Source organism: Leptonotus elevatus, chromosome 1, assembly GCF_054856555.1.
Source record: "Leptonotus elevatus isolate MCC_2025b chromosome 1, RoL_Lele_1.0, whole genome shotgun sequence".
Lineage (NCBI taxonomy): Eukaryota > Metazoa > Chordata > Actinopteri > Syngnathiformes > Syngnathidae > Leptonotus > Leptonotus elevatus.
In genome coordinates, this window is record NC_141239.1 from 17,224,272 (window position 1) to 17,247,878 (window position 23,607).

Consider the following 23,607-nt stretch of genomic DNA (forward strand, 5'->3'; position numbering starts at 1 on the left):
GTGTTAGAGTTAGCCATTTATTAAAAAAGGGGCAAACAGTCAAACACACAAATGAAGACACTCACAAGGAGCATGGAAACGACACTCACACTGAAGTAATTGCATGATAAAATGTTTAATTACACTTTATAAAATGAGTTTATTGTGCATGTATTTTTGTTATGTTTTTGTTAGGGATGGGTGTGTACTGGTCTGTCTTTATTTTAGGGGATCAGGTACTCCTGGAGACTGCAGATACAACCTAGAGATAGACAGATATGCTTTTTTCAGGGCCGATACTGATTATCGGTAGTCAGGGAGGCTGATAACCGATATTTGAAGCTGATATAATTTGCGGGGGGAAAAAAGTTGGTGTAAAATTTTTTAAGAATAAAATAATAATAAAAACTCCAGCACTTGACAGCTTAAATGCCTTCAAGCACATGTTTATTAAACAGCTTTTGTGATTTGCAACATGTTTAAGGTTTTGTTGTTTGCCATCAGCTTTTGCACCAACTATAATGCCAACTCCCAAATAACCACTACTTCGCGGGCTAACCATTTACCCACACGCTAACCCCGGGATAACTCCCAAATAGCCTCTAAAAAACATCTATTAGGTTAGCCTGCAAGCTAACCTCGTGGGCTAACCTAATAGCTGTTAATTCGCGAGCTAGCCAGTTAGCTCGCGGGCTAATAGCCGCTAATTCGCGAGCTAACAGTTAGCTCGTGGGCTAACCATTCACCCGCACGCTAACTCCCAAATAGCTGCTAATTCGCTACTGTTGACCCACACGCTAACCCTGGGATAACACCCAAATAGCCGCTAAAAAAAATATCCGCAAGCTAAGTTAAGTAGTAAGTTAAATAATTGATTTTGGTCATAGAATGAATAAATCACATAAGTTAACTTTAGTGGTATGTGCAAATATTTGGTTCTTCTATTTCCAATTATTTTCAAATTCAATTTGCTGTTAAAATGCCAATAAAAAGCAGAGGCAGAGGAGGTTTTCACATTCAAAACAGTCCACTGAGAGAAACCACAACAATAATGTGGCTCGCCATGAAAATGAGTTTGACACCAAAGTCCCTTTGCGTCTCTAACAAAAATTTTAATCAAAACCAATTGAAGTCAGATAGGGCAGCGTGGTCGAATGTGGTTCGCACGTCTACCTCAGTTGAGAGGTTACGGGATCTAATTATGCTTCTACTGTGTGAAGTTTGCACTTTCTGCATTGCGACTCCCACTTCCGTGGGAAAACGTGCATTGTTTGGTTTAACGGAACACTCAAAATGATCCGTACGTGACTGGTTACCAGTCCAGGGTGTACATCGCCTCTCACTCACAGTCAATTTGGACATTTTCCTGCTCACCTTTGACTTAAATGACGACAAGCAGTCGGGAGTGATGAAGTCAGGGAGCTATTGATTAAACATTACGCGTGTAAAAGTGCACTATACTGGCAGGCGTCTCTAATATTTCTGTCAACTTAATAGAGCTGCCTCGTATTCTTAAATACCTCTCTGATAAATGTGGAGATGCTAATCTGTCATCTTAAATACACGGTCCAAAGAAAGTCAAACCCAACACAATGCCATGTGGAGTGAATGCAGCAGCAATGTCAGACACACAGACTGTGACTCCTGAGGACCGTCAAAGAAGACGACCTTTGGGCCCAGCTTCTCTTCTGGTGCCACAGTAGATCACAGCAGCAGACAAACACAGAGGAGGAGCTTTCTTGGGACTTACCAATGGGGATGACCACTCCTAAAACAGCCACAGTCAGGTTATCTCCAAGGAGGAAATGTTCACTTCCAGCTGGAGGAAGAGAGAAGAACCATTAGAAGGATACGGGGACGGGAGAGAGGCAGAGTGTAAATAAAGAGGGGGAAAGATAATTAAGGTATGAAATTGTGTGAGAAACGATAAGGAGGAAACTGGAGGGCAGCTGGAAGAAAGGTGATAAAACAAACTGGCAGCAGTTGCTTACGAGCTCTACAAAGAGGTAAAGAGGCTGAATAAATCTACGATATGAATTGAGAGTCTCAAGCGCAACCCTGAAGTGGCCATTTTGCTTTCCTATCTAAAGTTAATCCATCTAGGCTCCACCTCCACCAACCTCCTCTGTAGTGAGTATTAAAAAAAAAAAATACTTTAACACCACTAACCTGTACTGGGGAATTCCAGTCGCAATAGACACGTCCGCGTCAAAATTGAATAATAATGCATATATTTGTGGAGACTGTGGTCAAGTTGTATTTTACGGTTTTAAAAATGTACAGAGTTTCACAAATGACTTCATGTTAAAGATTAGATAGCTCTTAATAGGAAAAGAAAAACACACTGAGCTGTCACCACTGCCGCACAAATGCAATTATGCCATCTAGTGGCAGAAAAATTACAACACAAATCAATATTACACTCGTTTTTTTACAGTACATCTTCTTAATTTGAGCTCAATTTGATGAATTATTATAAAAATTACTGACTAAAATATGCAGCCATATTTCATTTTTTTCCACTTTTATATTTAGAAGAGTATGACAACTCAGGGGAAAAAAATTATTGTACATTTTAATATGAATTTAGAACAGATATAAAATTTGCGTTAACTATTGAAGTCACACAATTAATTATGATAACAAAATTAATCTTTAATATTAGAGCTGTCGGGCAATTACAATTTTTAACCACAATTAATATCTAATATTATGCATCCTACAAGGTCAAATCCGACATGACATGAACACATAAATACATTCCCATCTTGCTTACAGTGTTGTGACACACTGCTGTCCCCTGCAGGTGTGGTGGACTCAACGATGACGGTGGCGGTTGAGTGAGATCCGAGCGCCTTGGACTCCTGTGATGACACTGCCTTGAGCGTGCTTAGGGCGGTGTGCGGCTCCAGGGCAGGAAGAGGCGACGTGGTCAAACGTGGGGTGACGTCTGCCTGAGAGAATCCCTCTGATGCTGGTAGATCATCAGGCGCAGGTGAAGGCGTCATGTCGTTTCTCGGCGCTGCACGTAAAGAGGATTTTTGTTTTTTTGCCTTGTAGGAGGATTATGAATTGAAACTGTCGTTGACATTTTGATGGTGGTTGATTGGTGAGTTATGGTCAACAATGTGTCAAGCTTATTGTCACAGCATGTAAAAGGTAATAACAGTATGATGAAGAATTCTAAATAATGAATGACCAACCATTTCAGATGCTGAAAATGACAATTGTTGTATTTTAACCTCTCCAAAAGTGTCAATCAAAAATGAGAATTTCTCTCTTTGTAAATGCAAAGTTTGTAACACAGCTCTGTTTATGTCGTGCACCAAATGCATTGAAGTGAGTGTCTACTTCTGGCGTGGAAACATCCTATAGTTTCACAAATCCCTTTAAGGCTTTATCATCTTCCATTTCCTCCACTCCAAAGTCTCACCTGGCACACAAGCCCTCATATCAAGGCCAAGGTCCTGTCCGTCGGGGCAGGCGCAGGTGTATTTAGGAGAGTGCTCGGTAATCTGTGGCGCCTTTAGACATAAATACTCACAGCCGCCGTTGGCCACGCTGCCCAGATTACAACTGTCTGGACCTGCACACGGCGACAGAGGAGAATATGAGAGTCCAGCAAAGGGACAATGTTGCCTTACAGGTGCTCACATCAGTATAATAATTATTCTGTTATTGTATGTCAAAGCTGAGATTGAATAGAAAAGATTAGCATACAAATATGCACATTCAAAGCAAGACAATATTTCATTTCAATGCACACACAAAAACGTAAAAAATAGGGGTGGCAATCTTTGACTGTCTCACGGTTTGATTCAGAATTTTGGGCCTGCGATTTGTTTCAGAATCAATTTTCCATTCAAAACGATTTTTAATTCTAAATGATTTGATTGAAATTAAATTGAAGCGTCTTCTTTTTTCTTTACATTTATTACGTTTTGAATTGTAAGGAAAGTACCTTTATTCTCGGTCTACCTCACTTCCTGTAGTCCAGTGGTGTCAAACGTACGGCCCGCGGGCCGGATCAGGCCCACCAAGGGGCTTAAATCGGCCCGCGAGATGATCTTGTAAAGTATGAATGATGTTGGATCAATTAATCACACGGCCAAAATCAAAACATAGTAATGTAATTTCACAAGCAATCCTCGGATGACCAATGCAACTTGTGCACGGAATTGACTTGGATGTCATTATTTATTTTACACGCAACCTAAAGTTACGGTTTGTTGGGGGAAAAAAACACATAGATCAACATAAATCAAAACAAACGTGGTGATTACGACACACATCCAGCTACTTGTAACACAAATACATATGTCATGGATTAACGTCCTATAACGTCATTAACTGCGCCACACAATGCATTCTGGGAACTATATATATCCAAAACAGGTGAATATAAAATGGCCAAATCGTGTAGAACATGAACAGCGCTACCAATAAAGGCACACACAAACAAGGGCAAATTTCTTTTTTTTGCGATTTTGAATCGTAGTAAATAAGAATTTTCATTCTTATGAGAATAAATTTTTTTGCACACCCCCTATTAAAAATGCAAAACAATCAATGGCATGATTAATCAATTCGACTCCATTCTGCGAAAGAAGTCAAATTGGCAGCAAGTTTGGAGCGACATCGGTTGGCCGCTTAGTGCTCTGATGAGTACGGTGCATTCACAAACCTCACCTCATCATTTATTTATGTGTGCGGGTTAACACAATCCCACAGAGTGGCCACATGATGCGATTGACCTCACACCCAATCTCGGTGTCGGCGGGTGTGATGGAGCACGTGAGAACGTGCAAATGCATACACGCACGCACCTTGTGGCTGTCGCAGCTGGTGGAAGACCACAATGTCGTGCGGATCGTTGAGGTTTTCAGCCAGGGTGTGAATGTCTTGACCTGTCAGTCTGTTGGCCATGAAGACTGACGCCTCGTCTCGGTCTGTCCAGTAGATACGATCCTGCAGGAAAACATTTAGAGAAGAGAAATGATACATTTTAGGGATGGGCAATTAATTGTGTTTTGCTTATGAAAAATTTGATACACGTTATAAAAGCAAACGAAACAAAAATGATAAAAACATTATAATCAAAGAAAAACATGATTAGATGAACAGCATAGCCACTACTGCAAAAAGCAAGGGGCTTAGAGATGATCCCTGATGCAGCCCAACTTCCACCTTAAACTCGCCAGTTACATTTCAAAACTGTTTTGCGACCCTCAAACATGTCCTGTATGATTCGAACATACTCTGCCATTCCAGACTTAATTGTACATGTTCATCTGATCTGATTTGCATTTCAAAAATGTGACAGACCAAACATTAGGTGTGCTTTTAAATGAAAAACACAGACTAAGGCTCCTGCAAAAAAGAAAAAGAAAAAAAAGAAGAGAAAATAGCAGTTGCCATTAATTCTGGTGGGTCAAGACTTTTCCATAAATGTCGATGTGAACATGAGTGGGAATGAGAATGGAATAGAAACAAAAATAGAATAGAACAGCCATAAACAATAGACAGATTGTTTGTTTTCCCACATTTGCTAATGCTTTAGAAGCTACAAACTAATTCTTAGTCGGTGGCAGGAGGACACACCTCGATACACAAGCTTGATTTTGATGAGTCAGTCAGTGAGTCAGAATGACCATAGAAATGTGACGCACACAACAGCAAACACTGATCGTTATAGTGAGATATTCTTGGTTTGGTTGCTAAGTTTAGCAAGTTTAAATGTGTAATGCAAAGAATGCAACTTTTGCAGGTAGATTTAAAATATACCCCCCGAGATACTGTAAATGGGGGCTAACTGTAAACAGTTCACCCACCTCCATCGCTGGTTCCGGGTTGGTAGTCCTAATAGTTCGCAGACATTTTTCTTTTTTTGTACAGTTTATAACTGATTTGTCATGCCTCCTCATTATTTCAGATGTAATTCCACTGTTGAACACTACATGATGGCTTATCTTGTTTGATACTATAAAATAAAAAATAAAATAAACGAAAACAGGAAGTATTTCAAGTACAGCCTAGTTTTTGCTGAATATTATTGAATGTCAGATCCTCTGTAATCCTGCTTTTTACACCTACAGAAAGCAACTACTTAAAGTTCATTTTGTAATTTACATCTTTTGGACTTGATTATTGCTGTATATTGTGAGATGATATAAGCTTGTTAGTTGGGAAAAATGGGATTTGTTTACTGTAAACATAGAGGGGTGAGTGCGCTGTAGCACTGTTTGTACAATATGTTTGCCTAGGGACTACTTAAAAGATATGTTTCTATCTCACGGATTGCACTTAACTGTAACCGCTGCGATGTAGGAGGGTAACTGTATACTGAGGAGGACAAATAAAGGGTTCTTTGCCCACAATTTGTCACACAGCTATTCCCTGTTAAGTTATAATGGACTCATAGACTTGGCAGTAAGTACCTGTTCATGTGCCGCTGGGGTTCAGACACACAAGGACACAAACTCATCTGTTGTGAAGTACTTTACATTTACTATTGCCGGCTGCAATTCTAATAAGAGCGAGGAATGATGATACCGTGCAGGAGCCTTGGAACCTAACGTGAGGTTTCATACTATAAATCTATCAAATGACACAAACCTCGAACACAGCCAGAGCGTAGGGGTGTCCTAGCCTCTCTGCAGATGTCATGTGTGTTCTGCGATGAGCTCCGTTCAGGTCCACGCTGGCTATGTGGTGCAGCTTGGAATCCACCCAGTATAACCGACGGTTAGCTACATCTGAGTGCACAAACAGCGCTCAGATCGATCGTTTGCCCACAAGGCACGCGTGTGCACTCTGACCAACAAATCCCATCATTGATTATGTTAAAGAATTGAAGATGATCTCAATGAGACGATCACAAGTTCTCTCTGTGTCATCCATAAGCTCTGTGAAATGCCTAATTGCATTTCAAAGCATAATCTGACTTAAATTGTCATTATCAATCATATTTGACAGCACTGTGTGACTTGATAAACAGCTGTTTTGCTCTCACCCAGAGTGATGCCATTGGGCCATTCAATGTTATCAGCCACCAGCACCTGTCGGTCCACTCCGTTCATGCCGGCCTTCTCTATCTTGGCTCTTGTGCCCCAGTCGGACCAGTACATAAAACTGGATAGAACAAAGAAAGAATATTTAGTGGTTGGCAGAGTGTGGAAATGCAGAATAAAAAATGCATGAAAACTGCAATAAAACACTTTAAATTATGTTGCTTGTCCTTTATTTACATTAACAATTACGGATGAGCGAGTACCGATACCAGATACGCGGAACTCGCGATGGTAGCCGATACCAGCATTAGCCTCTTGTTGATGTTTTACGATCAGGAACAAGAAATTAGAAGAATATAAAAATTGGCATTATTTTATGCAATTTGAAGGTAAAATGCTACACATAGGTTTATTTTTTATTTTTATAATGATCTTTCATTGATTATTTGTTTGTGGTTTTTTTTTAATCAAAAGCACCTAGTGGTATACTTGATATTGGTACTGGTGACTGCTCAAGAGTTGAGTACTCAAACTGGTATCCGTCTGAAATTTTTTGGGGTATCGAGCATCCTATTAAAAATCTATCTGGGAGCAAGCCAACATCACTCAAAGTTTATTTGCTTAGCAATATAAACATGTTTTGCTTAATTCCTTTCAATTTGTATATGATCTTCTTGAGTGTTAATTTTGCTTTCTATCTTCTTCTTTTTTTTACCAGGCTATTCAATTATTTTGAGGAAATTGACTATAGGAAGCATCTGATTTATTTATACTCCCAGCCGCGTTAAGAATAATCTTGATATCAATCAGCAATCCACTGCAGCAACACGGAGTGATAAAAATGTCTACTTTCCAACACCAACAAATTTTTCTGCAAATACAAGCTGTCATTTGGTGTCACATTCTGTATTCTGTATGCTCCACATTCTTCCCGAGTATGAATTATTAGTTCTGTGTTTGTACAGGACTCGGTTTGAGCTGGAAGGCTTTTGGATTTATTTATTTATTGTCATCTGAATTCAAATCACCAGAGGACATGAGCAAAAGAAGAGCAACAGTTGAGAGGAGGATTCCGAAAAGTTATTTTTCAAATGTCAAATGGGTCATTGGGTTGTAACTTTGTTGATATAATCATACAATATACAGTAGAGAACATTACCAAATAAGTACATCCCTATGATGACAATCTAAACCCAACGAATTATGTAAGAGGCATTAGATGTTAAATTCAATGTCATATGATGTTGATTCCATACAGAATGCACAGACCCCACTCCTCACCCATGATGAGGATCCAGCGCGATGGCTCGAGGTTCACTCAGATCAGTGTTGATAAGGATGCGTCTCTTGGTTCCGTCTACTGAGGCCACAGAGATGGATTTGTCTCCAGAATCGGTCCAGTACAGGTTGTGCTGCAGCCAGTCCAGAGCAAGGCCAGCTGGGGTCTGCAGCGACGAATCCACCAGTTGGACCTGCTGAGACGGGTCACTGGCCTCGTGGATGAAGGCACTGCAAGAGTGGGTTCAGCATTAGCTAGATCAAATATGAGTGTCCAAAGATTGTAAAAATGTTCATTAAGTGATGTATTCATTTAACAACATTATTAGTGCATTGTAACACACAGAAGGGTTATTAACATTTTGGTTACACTGCTTTGGTTATTCAGCTACGTACACTCTAAAAACAGGTTAAAAAAAATAACCTCTTGGATCATTTTCTATAAAACAACCCAGAAAGTTGGGTCAGATCATGTGTTTGGGTCAGTTTGACCAACCTTTCGGTGAAAAAATTGGGTAATTTTTTATAAAACAACCCAGAAATTTGGGTTACATCCTCTACTTGGGTCATTTTAGTTCAACTTTCTGGATTGTTTTGCACAAAAAAAGGGTAATTTTGAATACAGCAACTGCTAAAGTTAGGTCAGATCTTATATTTGGGTCTATTTGACCCAAATTTTGGTCAAACATTGGGTCTTTTTTTTTTTAATAAAACAAACCAGAAAATTGGGTCAGATCTTCTACTTGGGTCAATTTGACCCAACTTTGGTTCAAAAATTGGGTCATTTTGGATAAAACAACCCAGACTGTTGGGTTAGATCCTCAAGTTGGGTCAATTTGACTCAGCTTTCTGGATTGTTTTGCACAAAAAGGGTCATTTTTGCACAAAAAAAGGGTAATTTTGAATACAGCAACTGATAAAGTTAGGTCAGATCTTTCAGAAAACAACCCAGACTGTTGGGTTACATCCTCTACTTGGGTCTATTTGACTCAACTATGGGTCAGAAATTGGGTTATTTTTTATAAAGCAAACCAGAAAGTTGGGTCAGATCTTCTACATGGATCAATTTGACCCAACCCTGGGTAAAACTTTTTAGTCATTTTGTATATAATGAGCCATAAAGTTGGGTCAGATCCTCTACTTGGGTCAAATTAACCCAACTCAGGGTAAAAAGTTGGGTCAGATCCTCTACTTGGGTCAAATTGACCCAACTCAGGGTAAAAAATTGGGTCATTTTGGATAAAACAACCCAGAATATTGGGTTAGATCCTCTAGTTCGGTCAGTTTGACTCCGCTTACTGGATTGTTTTGCACAAAAAGGGTCGTTTTGTGTACAACGACCAACAAAGTTAGGCCAGAACCTTTACTTGGGTCTGTTTGACCCAACTTTGGGTCAAAAATTGGGTAATAAAAATAAAAAATAAAAAAACAGAAAGTTGGGTCAGATCTTCTACTTGGATCAATTTGACCCAACCTAGGGTAAAACTTTTTAGTCCTTTTGTATATAACTACCAATAAAATTGGGTCAAATTCTTGACTTGGGACAATTTGACCCAACTTTGGGTAAAAAAAGAAATTGGGTCATTTTGGATAAAACAACCCAGAAAGTTAGGTCAGATCATCTACTTGGGTCTATTAGATCCAACTTTGGGTACAAAATTAGGAAAAAAAATTTTTATAAAAGAAACCAGAAAGTTGGATCAGATCTTCTACTTGGATCAATTTGACCTAAACTTTGGTAAAACTTTTTCGTCATTTTGTAAATAACGACCAATAAAATTAGATCAGATTCTTGACTTGGGTCAATTTGACCCAAATCTGGGTAAAAAAATTGGGTCATTTTGTATAAAACAACCCAGAAAGTTGGATCAAATTGAGCCATTGTAGTGGATCGGTCCATAATTGAGTTACTTTTAACCCAACTGTTTTTAGAGTGTAGGAGGCTTTCGAGCACTATAAAACTCAAATGAAAGCAAATTAATTTATTACAGGTCAAATGAATAGCAAACGCTTTATTTATGGCGAAACCTATTTTACATTGTGTTCAAGTGACGCTGACGCCTTGAGCTAAGCACTGAGCAGGTTCATGCAGGGGTTAGAGTCCCTCTGGAATGGACCACTTATCAGAATAGACAAGGTCTCGCTCAGGGGCGGTCCCCGTTGCAAATGATGTCACCATGACAGAGGTGAGAGCCGGCCATGTTCCCAAGCAGCAACTTCCCTTTTACTATCCCCAGAGATCTCCATTTGATACAAAAAAAAAAAAAGAACATGCTGTTCCAATTAGAATTTACTCCAGGGAGGAAATGAATTTAGGATAGCAACAAGGGGTGAAATGTAATAGGAGACCACAGCCAAGATTTGCCCAATTAAATTTCAGAAATTAAGATTAAAAAGGAAACGCTAACAACTAAATCAATCAAAACTTTGTGTTACAGTCATACCTGTAGATTTTCCGATGGAAACGATCACACCAGAAGACTCGGTTATTAGCCACGTCGAGGTCGAGAGCCACGGTGTTCTTCTGCGTTGAAACCACCTGGCTGTAGTCTCGCTTTACCAGGTCAATACGTCGGATCTCATGGCGGTTTGTGAACAGTAGATAAGGGCTTTTTCCTGCACACAAAAGGAAGAAATATTTTCAGCATTCTACTTTTGAAATGCAACTCTTAAGGCAAAACAGGATAATTCAGTTTTTGGATAATTTATTTCACACGTATCTTTGTGATAGTATTTGTCATCGTAAATCAGGTTAAGGTGATTCAAGGTCATTACTGTAAAAAGGAGAAAGTTACAGTTTTGGTTATAATGAAAAAAAATATTGAGTTCCATGGTGACAAATCTTAATATGAAGGTCAAACTATGACAATTGAAAAAATTGAATGCATGCCCCAAAAAAATCACTTTCACCCCAAATCATAATATTACTGCCCATCAATTTATCAATTTTTGCCCCCCCCAGTAATTAATGTTCTTGGGTCAGTAAACGACATGCAGGGCTATATTTTCGTGACTAGTGTAAATCCTGCTCGGCGTACGGCATAATTCTGCGTGGAGGCGGGTTAGACCTGATGTTGGTAATTTAACAGAAAAGCACAGGCAGGCAAATCTATGATAGGGAGGGCTGCAACTCCTTTCATTCCCATTAAATGCAGCACAGCGCTAGAGTATCAACATGGCGGAAAGCACATCTGTGCCATGAAGTGGCCACTTGGAGACCAACCCTGACCCTGAGTCATATAAAAAAATGAATGAAAGATAAACTCAATCACAATCTCATTACCATAAACAACTATAACCTTTGCCCAAGCCAAGGTTTGTTTATTTTATGATTGATGTGTTTGTTGCAGAAAGGAAGGGAAAGGCCAAAAATGTAAACGTGCACGGAAATGTATGCATGTGTCTATCCACATGATGAATAAAACATGTATTGTAGCCGGAAGTGATCTTCTTTTTGTTTCCGAAGCAGACTCCCTTTTTTTTCCCACAGTTTCCTGTTTCTTCATTGGAAATCTCTTCAACAACAATGATTTATATTCAAAGCATGATCCTTCCAAATCTTAAATCAGTCTTTCAAGTGTGACAACCAAACCACTGACGGCTGATAAAGAGTCTTGAAGCTCCACTGGAGGTTTGAGGATCAGAACAACACAATAATTTGAAACATTCAGACTTGTTATTTTTTAGTAGGGGTGTCAAAATTAGTTTGTTCATTTTGAGTGAACACTACTAATTAATTCCAGCCGCAACGCAGCAGAAACATCCACATCAAAATTTAGCAGTAATAAATTTAATAGTCATTCATACATTTGTGGAGACTGAGGTCAAGTTGTATTTTACAATTTTAAAAATGAGCTTCATGTTAAAGATTAAATAGCTCTTAATAAGAAAAGAAAACTTGACTGAGCTGTCACCATCCTACAAATGCAATTATGCCATCAAGTGGCAGAAAAATCACCTCAACACAAATCAATAGCACACTCATTTTTTTTACAGTACAGTACATCTTTTTAATTTTAACTCAATTTTATGAATTATTATGAAATTACTCTATCAATGACTAAAAGATGCAGCCATATTTCTATTAGTTTAACATTTTTTTCCACTTTTAGGTTATCTATAGTATGAAAACTATTGTACATTTTATTGTACATTTAGAACAGATATAAAATTTGTGATTAAACGTGAGTTAACTATTTAAGTCATGCGATTAATTACGATTAAAATTGTATCCCTATTTTTCACATCTTACTGCATTCCCTTAGGCCAATCCTCAAATTTTCTCCTTAGCGACTTCCCAAAATGTCTCAGGATAATAGGTATTACACAAGAACTGTGGAGCTTTTCTTAGCTCAATAAATGAGTTTAAACAATCATGAAGTCTAACATTGGAAACTACAAGTTACACTTCCTTCAAAAATTGAGGTATGCTGCATGAAAAAAATGACGGTAAATTTTAAAGGCAGCACTACAGGGGAGTAATGTATCAGTTTAGATCAAAAGTGAAGAAGTGGAACATAAGTAGGCCATTGGTGTCAGGTAGACACTGTATATAATTGAGGTTGTGTATGCGGAAGCTTTGTTATGTCATTAGCACACATAGCCATTAGCAACAATTGTCTTCACCCAAGTGTGTCCTTGTGGCAATTTCGGGGATAGTTGAGCCTATTTTTAGAGCCTATGTTTGTGATGAGGTCGCCCAGCTCACATTTGAATTAGACCCTCCATTGAACACAATCTTGCGGCGCATTTACAATGTGTTGTTGTTTTTTCATTCCAGCCAGCCGGGAAAACGCCAAATGGTTTGTCTCAACAGAATGTTTACTGACCCATGTTTTTACAACTGCGTGGTAATAGGATGGCAGCTGAAGTGCACTTTTCTCCAGAGGCAGACATGAGATTCTGTCCTTAATGACTCACTTGCACTTGCCCCTTGCTTTCCTTCCGACAGTCTGTTTCAAAGACTGTCGTATCACGCTTAAGAATGTTTCCCCCTGTCTGACATTTTCCTGCTAGATAGTGCTGTTCAACGGGAGTTCTTAAAAAGTGTCCATTTCAATGACAAGCAAATGATCCCCTGCTGGTTTGAAGGACCACCGCAGCAGTCCACCCTTCACTCCAAACAGCGTGGAGCTGCCGCATCTGCGCTGCTCTTGACACACATTTAGGCATTCGGTTGTCCCCCAGCATCATCAAGACAAACACACAAAAGTGCATAAGGCACAATCTACACACTCATAAGAACACGGTGCTGCAATATATTGGACGGAATATCAACTTAGCTTAATTGCACGAAAGGAAATGACTGCCTGAGAGCCACAGGGCCGACAGAATTTCATTTGAATCCATCGAGCCAATTAAGAAACAATTTAGGAGGACTCTGCAAACAGAATCTGGCGTCTTTTTGCAATCCCGACTAAATATTGCTTATGGTTGGAGGTCATAACACACAAATTGGCCTTTCATCAGTCCTCTTTGTTCAGCACAAATCTATAATAAACTGGAGAACAGTTGAAATGTGATTAGTACTCACCATGGCCGATCAAGTTGTCCCTAAAGACTTGTTATGCTGAATCTTAATTAAGCACGACTGGATGTGTCACTCGTGCACCTGCTAACACATTTTTCAATTTGAGACCTGGCTCCAACGGCAACCGTGTTGAAGTATCTTGTGCACAGCAATTACAAGAACCTCACATGACTGGTTGTTATGGGAGTTTGACACTGTGAAAGAATGTAATCATGCCACTGAAGCAATGCAATTATGGAGAAAATAGCTTCAGTTTAACAATATAACCAAGAGATGGCAAATTTGTTTGAACACATCCAAATGATACGCGCTAGGGGGCCTCTTAAAAGTTTGCAATCACACAAATCCTGAAGACTGATATGATTTTGATTTGTCCAAATACGAATACAATACTTGACAAATGAGTAAATAATGACATAATGTTCTAAGCCCAAACTTTTTCGCCTCAAGATCTACTCGGAGATTGGACCTCCACCACGACCACGTCACCGGTTTGGGAGCGAAGAACACAACCTGTCAGCTAGTGTTCATTTCGTTCACGAAAACTAAACAAAACACACATTTTTCACCAGACGAGAACTACACTAGACTAGACTAAAACCGTCATTAATAAACAATAACTGGGACTAAACCAGTATGCATCGTCGTCAACTAATGAAGACGAGACGAAAATGTACTTTACTTAATAAAAACTCGACTAAAATCTTTGGACATTTTAGTTCATGAACAAAGACGAGACAAAAATGATATGATTTTGTAAAATCCTGTCCCTGCTAATCTGTGCCATGTGACACAGTGACACCCCCCCCCCCCCCCATTCAAATCTGCAGCTAGTGAGTGCAACATACACAAACACATAAAAAAAAGTCAATTATAGTTATAACATAACGTTAATCCAACGGCTATTACCTTCCAACAATAATGTTAATCCGACAGCTAACGAATGCTGGCTAAATAACTAGTTTATAGCATGGAGCCATTGTAGCCACTTGTTGATATACTGTAATTGTGTGTCAAGTTGTTTTTCATCCCCCAAAAATTAGAGAACATTTTATGTGAAATAATTTTAGACCCAAAATGTTCAACATTATCTGCTGACAAAAAATATACACGGGTAAAATGATTGTCCTTACTAGACTAAAACGTTGACAGTTTTTGTCGACCTAAACTAGACAAATAAAATTATGTTTTCTTGGATGAAAATAAAGACGAAAATGCTATATATAAGTTGACTAAATAAAAACGGGATGAGTTTGAGTATGATAACAAGCGTAATTGAAACTAATAAAACTTAGACTAAATTAAAAAAATCTCTGGAAAAAATTAACACGACAGTCAGCTAAAATTCTGTGCTGCCGAAAGAAGTGAGGTTTTAAAATGTAAAAAGCGGATTTTTTTTATTTGTATTTATTTTGAGCTTTTTCTCAAGTGGATTTGTGAATGAAACCGTGTGGTGCGTCAGCTTATAAATGAGCCTCATCGATAAAAAGCCCTCAATGTAAATCCTATCATGTCACACAAGCTGCTCTTCTTCTCAATTAATGATTAAGCGCTCACCCTCTGCCTTGCAGGTCTTGGTGACGGGATCCATCTCGTACCCTTCGTGGCATTCACACTTAAAATCCCCCTTGTAGTTGATGCAGATTTGGCTGCAGGCGTCCGGGTTCTCACATTCATCAATGTCTGCGGGGAGGAGAGGAAGGAGAGGTTATCAATCAGCTGCAGGACCGTCAGGCAGAGACAGAAAGTCATTGATTCACGCTCAGGAACGCCACCAGATGAGTGCCTGACTAAAGTCGAAGTAAAGTAATGCATTTCAGAAAGACAAGAGCTATATTAGGTGATGATACGGTGCTGAATTTGGTAACTAATGGAAAGAAGACATCCGAGGTGACATTCTGTGTCAACTACTCCAATATTATACTCTTTAAAACATTTGTGTTTAAAGGGGGTGGGACAGAACTGCTAAAGCAACACACACTCGGTTAGTCATACTGTCAGTCTAAAAATACCTCCACACGTTTTCTTGTCCAGTAGTTGGTAGCCGGCGGGGCACTGACACTCGAACCCAATCGGTCGGTCCATGCAGACGTGAGAGCAGCCGCCGTTGTTTATCATACATTCGTTAAGCCCTAGAAAAAATAGGGAACACAGCTAATCAGAAACAAGATACGGATGCACGCTCGATGGATTCACGTAAAACACGTCAGTCTCACTCGGTCGTGCAGCAAAAAGAAAAAAAGTCAGATGTTGGGTAAAGATATAAGAACATGAGGAATCTCATCTTCAAACAATGTCATGTTATCTCTGGTCTTGTACTGCCGGCTCTGTTTCCATCGCGAATCAAAGAGACTCATTATCACTGATCGGTTCATGCGCCGACGACGAGGGCTGTGAGCGGAGATACTGAGATGCCAGTTACGGAGTGAGAAAGCACCGGAGACCTGATGTGCTGCTTGAATTCAGTCTCATTAAATGGAAGAAGCTAAAATTGGAAGTTGTCCCAATACTGATAGCTGGCCTTGTAGAGCTCGGGTGACTACAGACCGCGATGATGTTTTCCTCCTTGTTATTGTTACGTTAAGGCAAGCATTAGTTGAGAGTTTACGTCAAGCACGTTGTTAGACAGCACGGGGGTCCTTCGGAGCACCATTTTACATCAGGCAGGTTGAACAGCTTAGGGGATCCTAAATAAGGGGGATTATTGAGGCCGATACGACCGTGTACGCATACTGGCGACATTAGTGAGGAAAATAATAGTAACATAAACAATCTCAAGCGGAAAATAGTGCTGACAAAATGTAATTTAACTAGACAGAAGCGTGGTTAAAATAAGGTTGACAAGAGTGTCGATTGACAGACTGTGCCCATGTAATTACCTGTCGGTCCTAAAATAGCGGCTGTAATTTAAGCGATGACAAAACCCAGTTCAAATCACATTGACGGATTCATGATTACAGTTAGGTTCGGCTTGAAATATTGACAGATTGACACTAACGGAAGTGTGCCCCACTATGATGGGCGCTCAAAATTTATTGACACGCCCACCCCTGTATATTTCTCCTCCAATTCTTTGAAAACCACATTTTTCCTTGACTTGGATCAGTAAATACTTGGATCAAGATAGGAAACCAGTAGAACCAGACTAGATACAAAAATACTCGTAAAAACCAGTCAGGCTTTGCTGAAAGGCTTTGTGCAAACAAACGTGCACGGCTGCAAAACGAACGACTGACGACTGTGTTGTGGTGATAATGAGAAAATGGATTAAACTACTAAAGAAACAACAGTCCAAAAAATGAGCCCATGAATATTTAACACTGCCAACAGCCTCCTTAATTGAATACATTTGCAAATGCTCTTTATTTGTTACCCACTCAGCCTGCCTGCTATTGAGAGCAGGGCTTCGTTCAGTACATTAAAGAGAGAGCGAGAGAGAGAGAGTCTATATAGAAACTTTGTTCTGAGGTTACGCATTAATGAATTTACAAGCACCTGTGTATCCATTTTGCTGCATCACTGTGAATCAAGCTCCACTTGTAAGGTGCGCAATGCATTCTGACCTTCACATGTATGTTTAGTATGTGCAATTAGTAGACACTACATTGCAATAGGTACCCCGGGGCACAATCGAGTGACATCCAAAACAAGATCGACAAATCCTTTTAGTCTGGAGAAATTGTGTGTGAATGCTGAATAATAAAAACAACATAAAATGATGTGGAATCCTTATGAATGATATTGAAATATATGAATTGTGTAAAAAAAAAGATATTAAATATAATTGAACAACATTAAATGACATGGAACCAGTGCAAGTCAGGATATGATCCACCACCTCTTGTGTACTGGGCAACCTGCGCTATCAACTGAACCAAAGTTGCCATGTTGAAAGCAGTCAGATGATGTAGAACGGTAATGAATGATATTGGAAGACATTAAATGATGTGAAATCATATTGACTGGATGTATATTGAATGATATATGGTATATTGGTAAAAAATGTTTAACGATTGGTGCTTTCAAATGCTATCAAATGATCTGGAATGATGAGTGCTATTAACTCATTCACTCCCAGCCATTTTCACTGAAGCAACCCCCTTCACTCCCGGCTGTTTTACTGGATTTTGACTGATTTTGCAAGGCCCACAGAATATTGTTTTCTATTGCTATAAAAACATGGAACTTACCAAAAGAAAGATTAGAGTCTCTTCTTTTATCGGGAAAAAAGTATATTTGTATATTTCTGTTTTGCTGCAATTAGCATTAGAATATAGCTAAGGTTAAACATTATTCACAAACCTGTTGAAAACACTGAGGAAACGTCCTTGTTGCAATATGGCCCTGGTTGAGCTCTTGTACTCTGCTGCCACCTGCTGGTTGTTTTTTTTGTAATAACTACCATTGCTTTAAGCGACCTCTTCAGGTCAGAGGCTGCATCAAAGCCTTCTGTACGCTCTGGCATAAAAAAAACATAAAAACTTATAAATAAGAAAAAATTGAAAGTTTGAATGAGTTAAATATTCACTGTAGCATTGAAAATGAACGCGGAACGTTTGATGGAAAATATGTCATTATAAGAAGAAAATGTACACTGACTCATACATTTCTAAAATGAAAAAAAAATACCCTGGGTGGCATGAATTTCAGGAACATGTTGAAATTGGAACGGTGCGAATCTGATCATTTATTAGGGAGTATATGTGTGTCATAATGTGGAGAAGTTGTAGACTGCAGTACATACGAAATGCTAGGAGACATCGAGCAGATCAGCAGTCACAACTCAATTTCTCAACTCACAGTTGGATAAGTGACAGCACTTGGGTCTCCTTCAATGCGCTTCAGGATGAAGTGCAGAAAGACAAAAAGACCTCAATGACAGCAATTTTAATGATCAGTATAATTGATTCTTGGACCTGGACTACATCACTTAAGGAGCGACAGAGGGGAACTGGGAATGTATTTTTCAAAGAAACTCCACCGAGCCCAGCCGTGATTTACAAGCGCCAACATCCTCTGCATTTTCGCGACGCCTCCGCCAGCTCTTTTTCACCATGACAACCCCGTTACGTAGTGGCCAGTTTTAAGAGTTTCTCCCAGGGAAAGCATGAATTGAGAGTGCCGCGTTAACAGTCGACCGGCTTGCTAAGTAATGAGTCTGCACTGTATATGCCATTATCTCTAATGAGCTGGGAAAGTACAGGGGGAAATGCCAGGCATCTATTCTCCCTGTTGTAAACGCAGACATACTTTTGTGTCCGTGTGTTCCAGTGCGCTATTGTGGCACGTGAGTGTTCGGAAGAACATCTTGGAAATGAATGGTCCAGAGGACAGAGCGATGAGTGAAGCGTGTGTGCGCGTAGACACTTTTTGCCAAGCTGTGAACAAAACAGAGTTGAAGGACAATGGGCGGGAAATAAAAGGACATAGGAAGACAAGGCAAAGAGGTGATAAATGAAAGATAAATACGCCCAATAATGCTTGCTTTGTTTCATGATTTCGTAATTAGCTTCCCTAGCACAGGTCGTCAGCATTCCATCCTCAATGTGATGCCATTGCGAGGAATAACGTTACATTGAACTTTTGGGTGAAAGCGATGGGGTGAAAACATTTTGGCCTTTGTCCACTGATTAGTCCTGAAGAAGAGATGATATCAAGAGCAGGATGTAGAACAAGGAGACGATCACACAACACACGCGACTTTTGCCTTCCGTTTGAAAGTAATTAGAACAAGCAGACTCTTGTTGTGATCAGCGAGGCTTCTTCTAATTGGAGTGTGCCTCTGAAATCGGAGGTAACCGGAGAGATGTTCCGTCTTTGCAGTCAGTTAGTTGAGGCATACAAAAAGAGGACCATTTGACATAATGCGCATGAATTCATTTGCAAACAAAACGTGTAAATGCTCTTTAAATGTACAAGGCTGATAAAACATGAACAAATTCTTGTTTAAGTTCACAAACATGAGCATCTGTTCCGTGACACACTTCCTATGGTCAAAACGTGTACAGTTAATCCGTCTCATGCTAAGAAAGAAAGAATAACAAATGCTGACTCTGCTCTTCTGACTACGTTTGCATGCAGTCAAAATTTCCGTTTCTGAAACATTCGGGAAAACCTGTTTACATTCGTGAGCGACAGGACAGAGGTTACTCTCGTATACATGGTCATTGTGATCAACTCATAAACGGGGTTGGGAGGGTTACTTTTAAAATGTATTCGGTTACAGTTACAAGTTACCTGTTAAAAAAAACGTAGTTAGTAACGTAATCCAAGTACCAAAATATGAAAGTAATGCAACTTGATTACTTTGGGTTACTTTTGGATTACTCCAATACCAAGCATGCTCATGAAGACAAAATAAAAATAAATATCACCACAATATATATTCTTTACAATGTGCTCTTGCTATTTTGTTGGTAATAGGGACCAGGGCAGCCTACTAATAGCACAAATCCTTGTATAATTGACACACATTAAAATGTATGAATAGATGGGCTGACTGATTGAAGGCTATATGCTGTTTCGAACTGTCGCTGAAAGCAACCACACCTCACAGACAGACAGACAGACGCAACATTTCCCACGGTAGATCATTTCACCCACATACATGCATGCACTAATGATATGAGGATGACCATGCGTGATAACAACTGCAAAATTTTTCTCCCAGTCATGAGTTTAGCCGTGTATATTGAGTATGGCGTTTAAATAGTGAATTGGTGGATGGAAAATTTGCTCGGAAGGTAACTCCCATTATGCATATGGTTAGCAAGAAGCTCAGTGTAGCATGCCGCAGGACTCTCAGCTCAAACATTTTCTTTGTTAAAGATTAATCGGTCCTTCAGCAAGTTTCCAAACAGTGAATACCGGACGCTACTTCCTCCTTTCGTTGGTGAAGCTTTTTAAATGGGCCGCGTGCGGGTGCGGAAGACACAACATCAACGCGAACGCAACAGCCGCGTCGCTCTCTCGCTCGCCCTGTCTCTCTCTCTGTCTCATCGTAGGAAATTATAATTCTAAAAATAATCCCCATTTTTTATAAATGTACCTGTAATCTGATTACATGTTGGGTTTTTTCTGTACTGTAACGGAATGCAGTCTGATCTCCGTGTGTATTAGGGGTGTGAGTTGCCTAGTAGTTTGCGATTCGATCTGTATCACGATTCATAGGTCACGATTCGATTCGATATCGATTAATCCCGATACGAATCTATAAATCAATTATTGTGAACTCTAAAATACTAATCAATTAACTTGTACATGTACACTGTAAGATTTGTATGACAATGTACTTCAGGCTTATGGTCCACCGTATTTAACAAACAAACAAATTAAATTTTAAGGCTTAATGTTCTATTAATATAACATTCTTCCATGCTTAAAGTGTGAACCCTAACTCTGATTAGGAAATTTTGTTGAATATTTCCATCAAAAATTGATCTTTAAAAATCGATTCGACTGCATATTGAATCGATACGCGAATTGTGCGCTGTAATATCACGATATATTGCCGAATCGATTTTTTTAAACACCCCTAGTGTGTATAGAGTCACAAAAAAAGATAAAGGAAGAGAAGGCCAAGAAGAAGATGAAAAAGAAGCAGAAGAAGAAGAATAGAGCATTCACATCCGATAAGAAAGTCGACTCTTACCGCACTCTTTCTTGGGCTCATCTGATCTGTCCTTGCAATCCTTGACAGAATCACACACTTTGGAACTATCAATACACTCCCCATTCTTGCACAAGAACTTCAGGGGGCCCCCACATTTTGTGGCTGCAACACAGATACAAAACAGAAGTCAAACATTGTGTGAGAATCTGTTTGCACAGGACTCAGGAGGAATGTTGAACAAATATCCAGGTGTATTCAAAATGAACACTGCATATAAAAACAGAGAGAAACAAAGAGGGAAAACAAAACCGGAACCCACCGTTGACGCAGCCGGATTCGTCGCTGTGATCGGGGCAGTCGGTGACCTTGTTACACTGCTTGGTGCCGTGGATGCAAGAACCATCACCGCACTGGAACTCATCAGGACGGCAAGTCAGCAGGGCTGTGCACAAAAACACACACACACACACACACTTCTACATTACCACAAACTGAGATAAAACATGAAGTAAACATCAATCTTTCTGAGAGAGTCAGGAGTATGTTGCCTCACCGTGAAAGTAAGTTTGCTGTATTTTTGATGGTTTTTTTGTTTTTGCCTTTTCGCCCTATAGTTGTGAAGTGTGATTTAGGGCAGACTTATTTCATCATGATGAGCTCTATTTTGGTAGACGGCACATCTGCTCTTGAGCGAATAAAAACTGCCGCCTCATTGCGCCTGTTTGGGAATCTGATTCATCTCTCAGCGCCAATGCTTGGCGTTCCGGTCTGGCTTCCTTTGATATGCGCCGGCGGAACTGACATTTTAGTGGCAGAAATGTGTCTAAACTTTACAAATGCTGGCACCACCTCATTTTGGTGAATTTGTTTGAGGCACAGGCAGACAGATTCTCACACGGACACCAACGATCGCGGTGGAAGATGGTCACCATTAAGTGGCCGCTTTACTGATGTGTGATCAACTTGGCCAAATTTACATCACCGGCTCGTGAATGCCTGCTTGCACTTCCTAATAAACGGACTTTGTGTGCTTTGACCTGCCGCAGGACTTGAGCAAATCAGTTTCTTCTTCAGAGGATTTTAATGATTATGTATTATGATTACGTCAAGGATTACTTCTGCATTTAAAGGGAATACGAGGCAGCGAATCACGTCATGCCTACAAAGGCGCAAAATACCATTTAAAAATATTATTACAAATAGGGCCGGCTACACCCAGGGGCAAGAAAGGGCACCGCTCCCTCAAATAAATGTCTTGCCCCCTCAACTCAGAAGTTGAGAAATCAAAAAAATTTTTGCGTTTTTTGTCAATGTGAGGGCGTCCCCAAAAAAAAAAAAAAAACGATGTACTACCGCACATTTCCGTGTTGAGATGTGGAGTAGGTGCGGTTGCGCCCTCATCGTAACGTCAAATTTGCTGAGGAGGCAAGTGGGAGGGTGGAGCGTGGGGAGTCAATTTGCGACTCCAGAGGGGCAGGGGGCGAGGGATAGACAAACGTGTTGACGTCACGTGACTCCGGTTGATTGTGAACAGACTGTGTTAGCGGGCTATGATGTTGAGACTTAATTAAATGAAGATGAAGGATCAAAAGTACAACTGAAAAGAAGCCATCAGGTGCCCAGTTTAGAAAAAGGAAAGTAGAGGAGAAACAAAAGGTAGGCCGATTTCTACGAGTCGGCTGTCGGCTATTTATTAGCCTCTTGCCAATGGTAACTCATTAATTAATTTCATTTAGGTGCAATCCTACGGGGGAGAAGCGCACTTGACTTAAGATAAAATATCAAACAATATTCAAACAGGACTGTGATGTGAAACGGTACCGCTCAAAAAGAGAACTGTCCGGAAATGCCAGCATATCTATGCGTGGTCTGATAACAATCTTGCGACAACTATTTAATTCCCTGCGCAATAAAGCGGCACCTTCATCAATACGGTCCGTCAAAAGGACATGCCATGTTTGTGACTTTAGCGTATTTACGCAAAAACTCACCACAACAGACTTTATGAATGAGGAAATGAAATGTCATGTGTGGCCGAAAGGAGGCGGGGACAGAGAAAACCTCAAGGTTCATTGTGAAAAACCTGCAACCAACCAGGTTAGGTTTATGGACTGTGTTACTACGGTAACTGACCGAGAGCTTAAATGACCTCTTTTTATGAAACAGGCTATAGTTACCTCTTTTTCTCTGGTTTCAGT

General features: G+C 39.8%; 1 protein-coding gene across 2 annotated transcripts in view; it reads right to left on the reverse strand.

The window, feature by feature from the left end:
• Window positions 1-23,607, reverse strand: part of LOC147181105 (low-density lipoprotein receptor-related protein 8-like) — an 80,217-nt gene that overhangs the window by 3,791 nt on the left and 52,819 nt on the right. For both annotated transcript variants that reach the window (XM_086078733.1, XM_086078725.1), the window contains exons 6-17: window positions 21,729-21,851; window positions 21,449-21,571; window positions 15,810-15,929; window positions 15,355-15,480; window positions 10,712-10,883; window positions 8,271-8,498; window positions 6,992-7,110; window positions 6,595-6,734; window positions 4,806-4,947; window positions 3,413-3,565; window positions 2,756-3,001; window positions 1,730-1,798 (exon numbers count right to left, since the gene is read on the reverse strand). In XM_086078733.1, coding sequence (XP_085934859.1) covers window positions 1,730-1,798; window positions 2,756-3,001; window positions 3,413-3,565; window positions 4,806-4,947; window positions 6,595-6,734; window positions 6,992-7,110; window positions 8,271-8,498; window positions 10,712-10,883; window positions 15,355-15,480; window positions 15,810-15,929; window positions 21,449-21,571; window positions 21,729-21,851 — 1,761 coding nt within the window. The remainder of the gene's footprint in view (window positions 1-1,729; window positions 1,799-2,755; window positions 3,002-3,412; window positions 3,566-4,805; window positions 4,948-6,594; window positions 6,735-6,991; window positions 7,111-8,270; window positions 8,499-10,711; window positions 10,884-15,354; window positions 15,481-15,809; window positions 15,930-21,448; window positions 21,572-21,728; window positions 21,852-23,607) is intronic.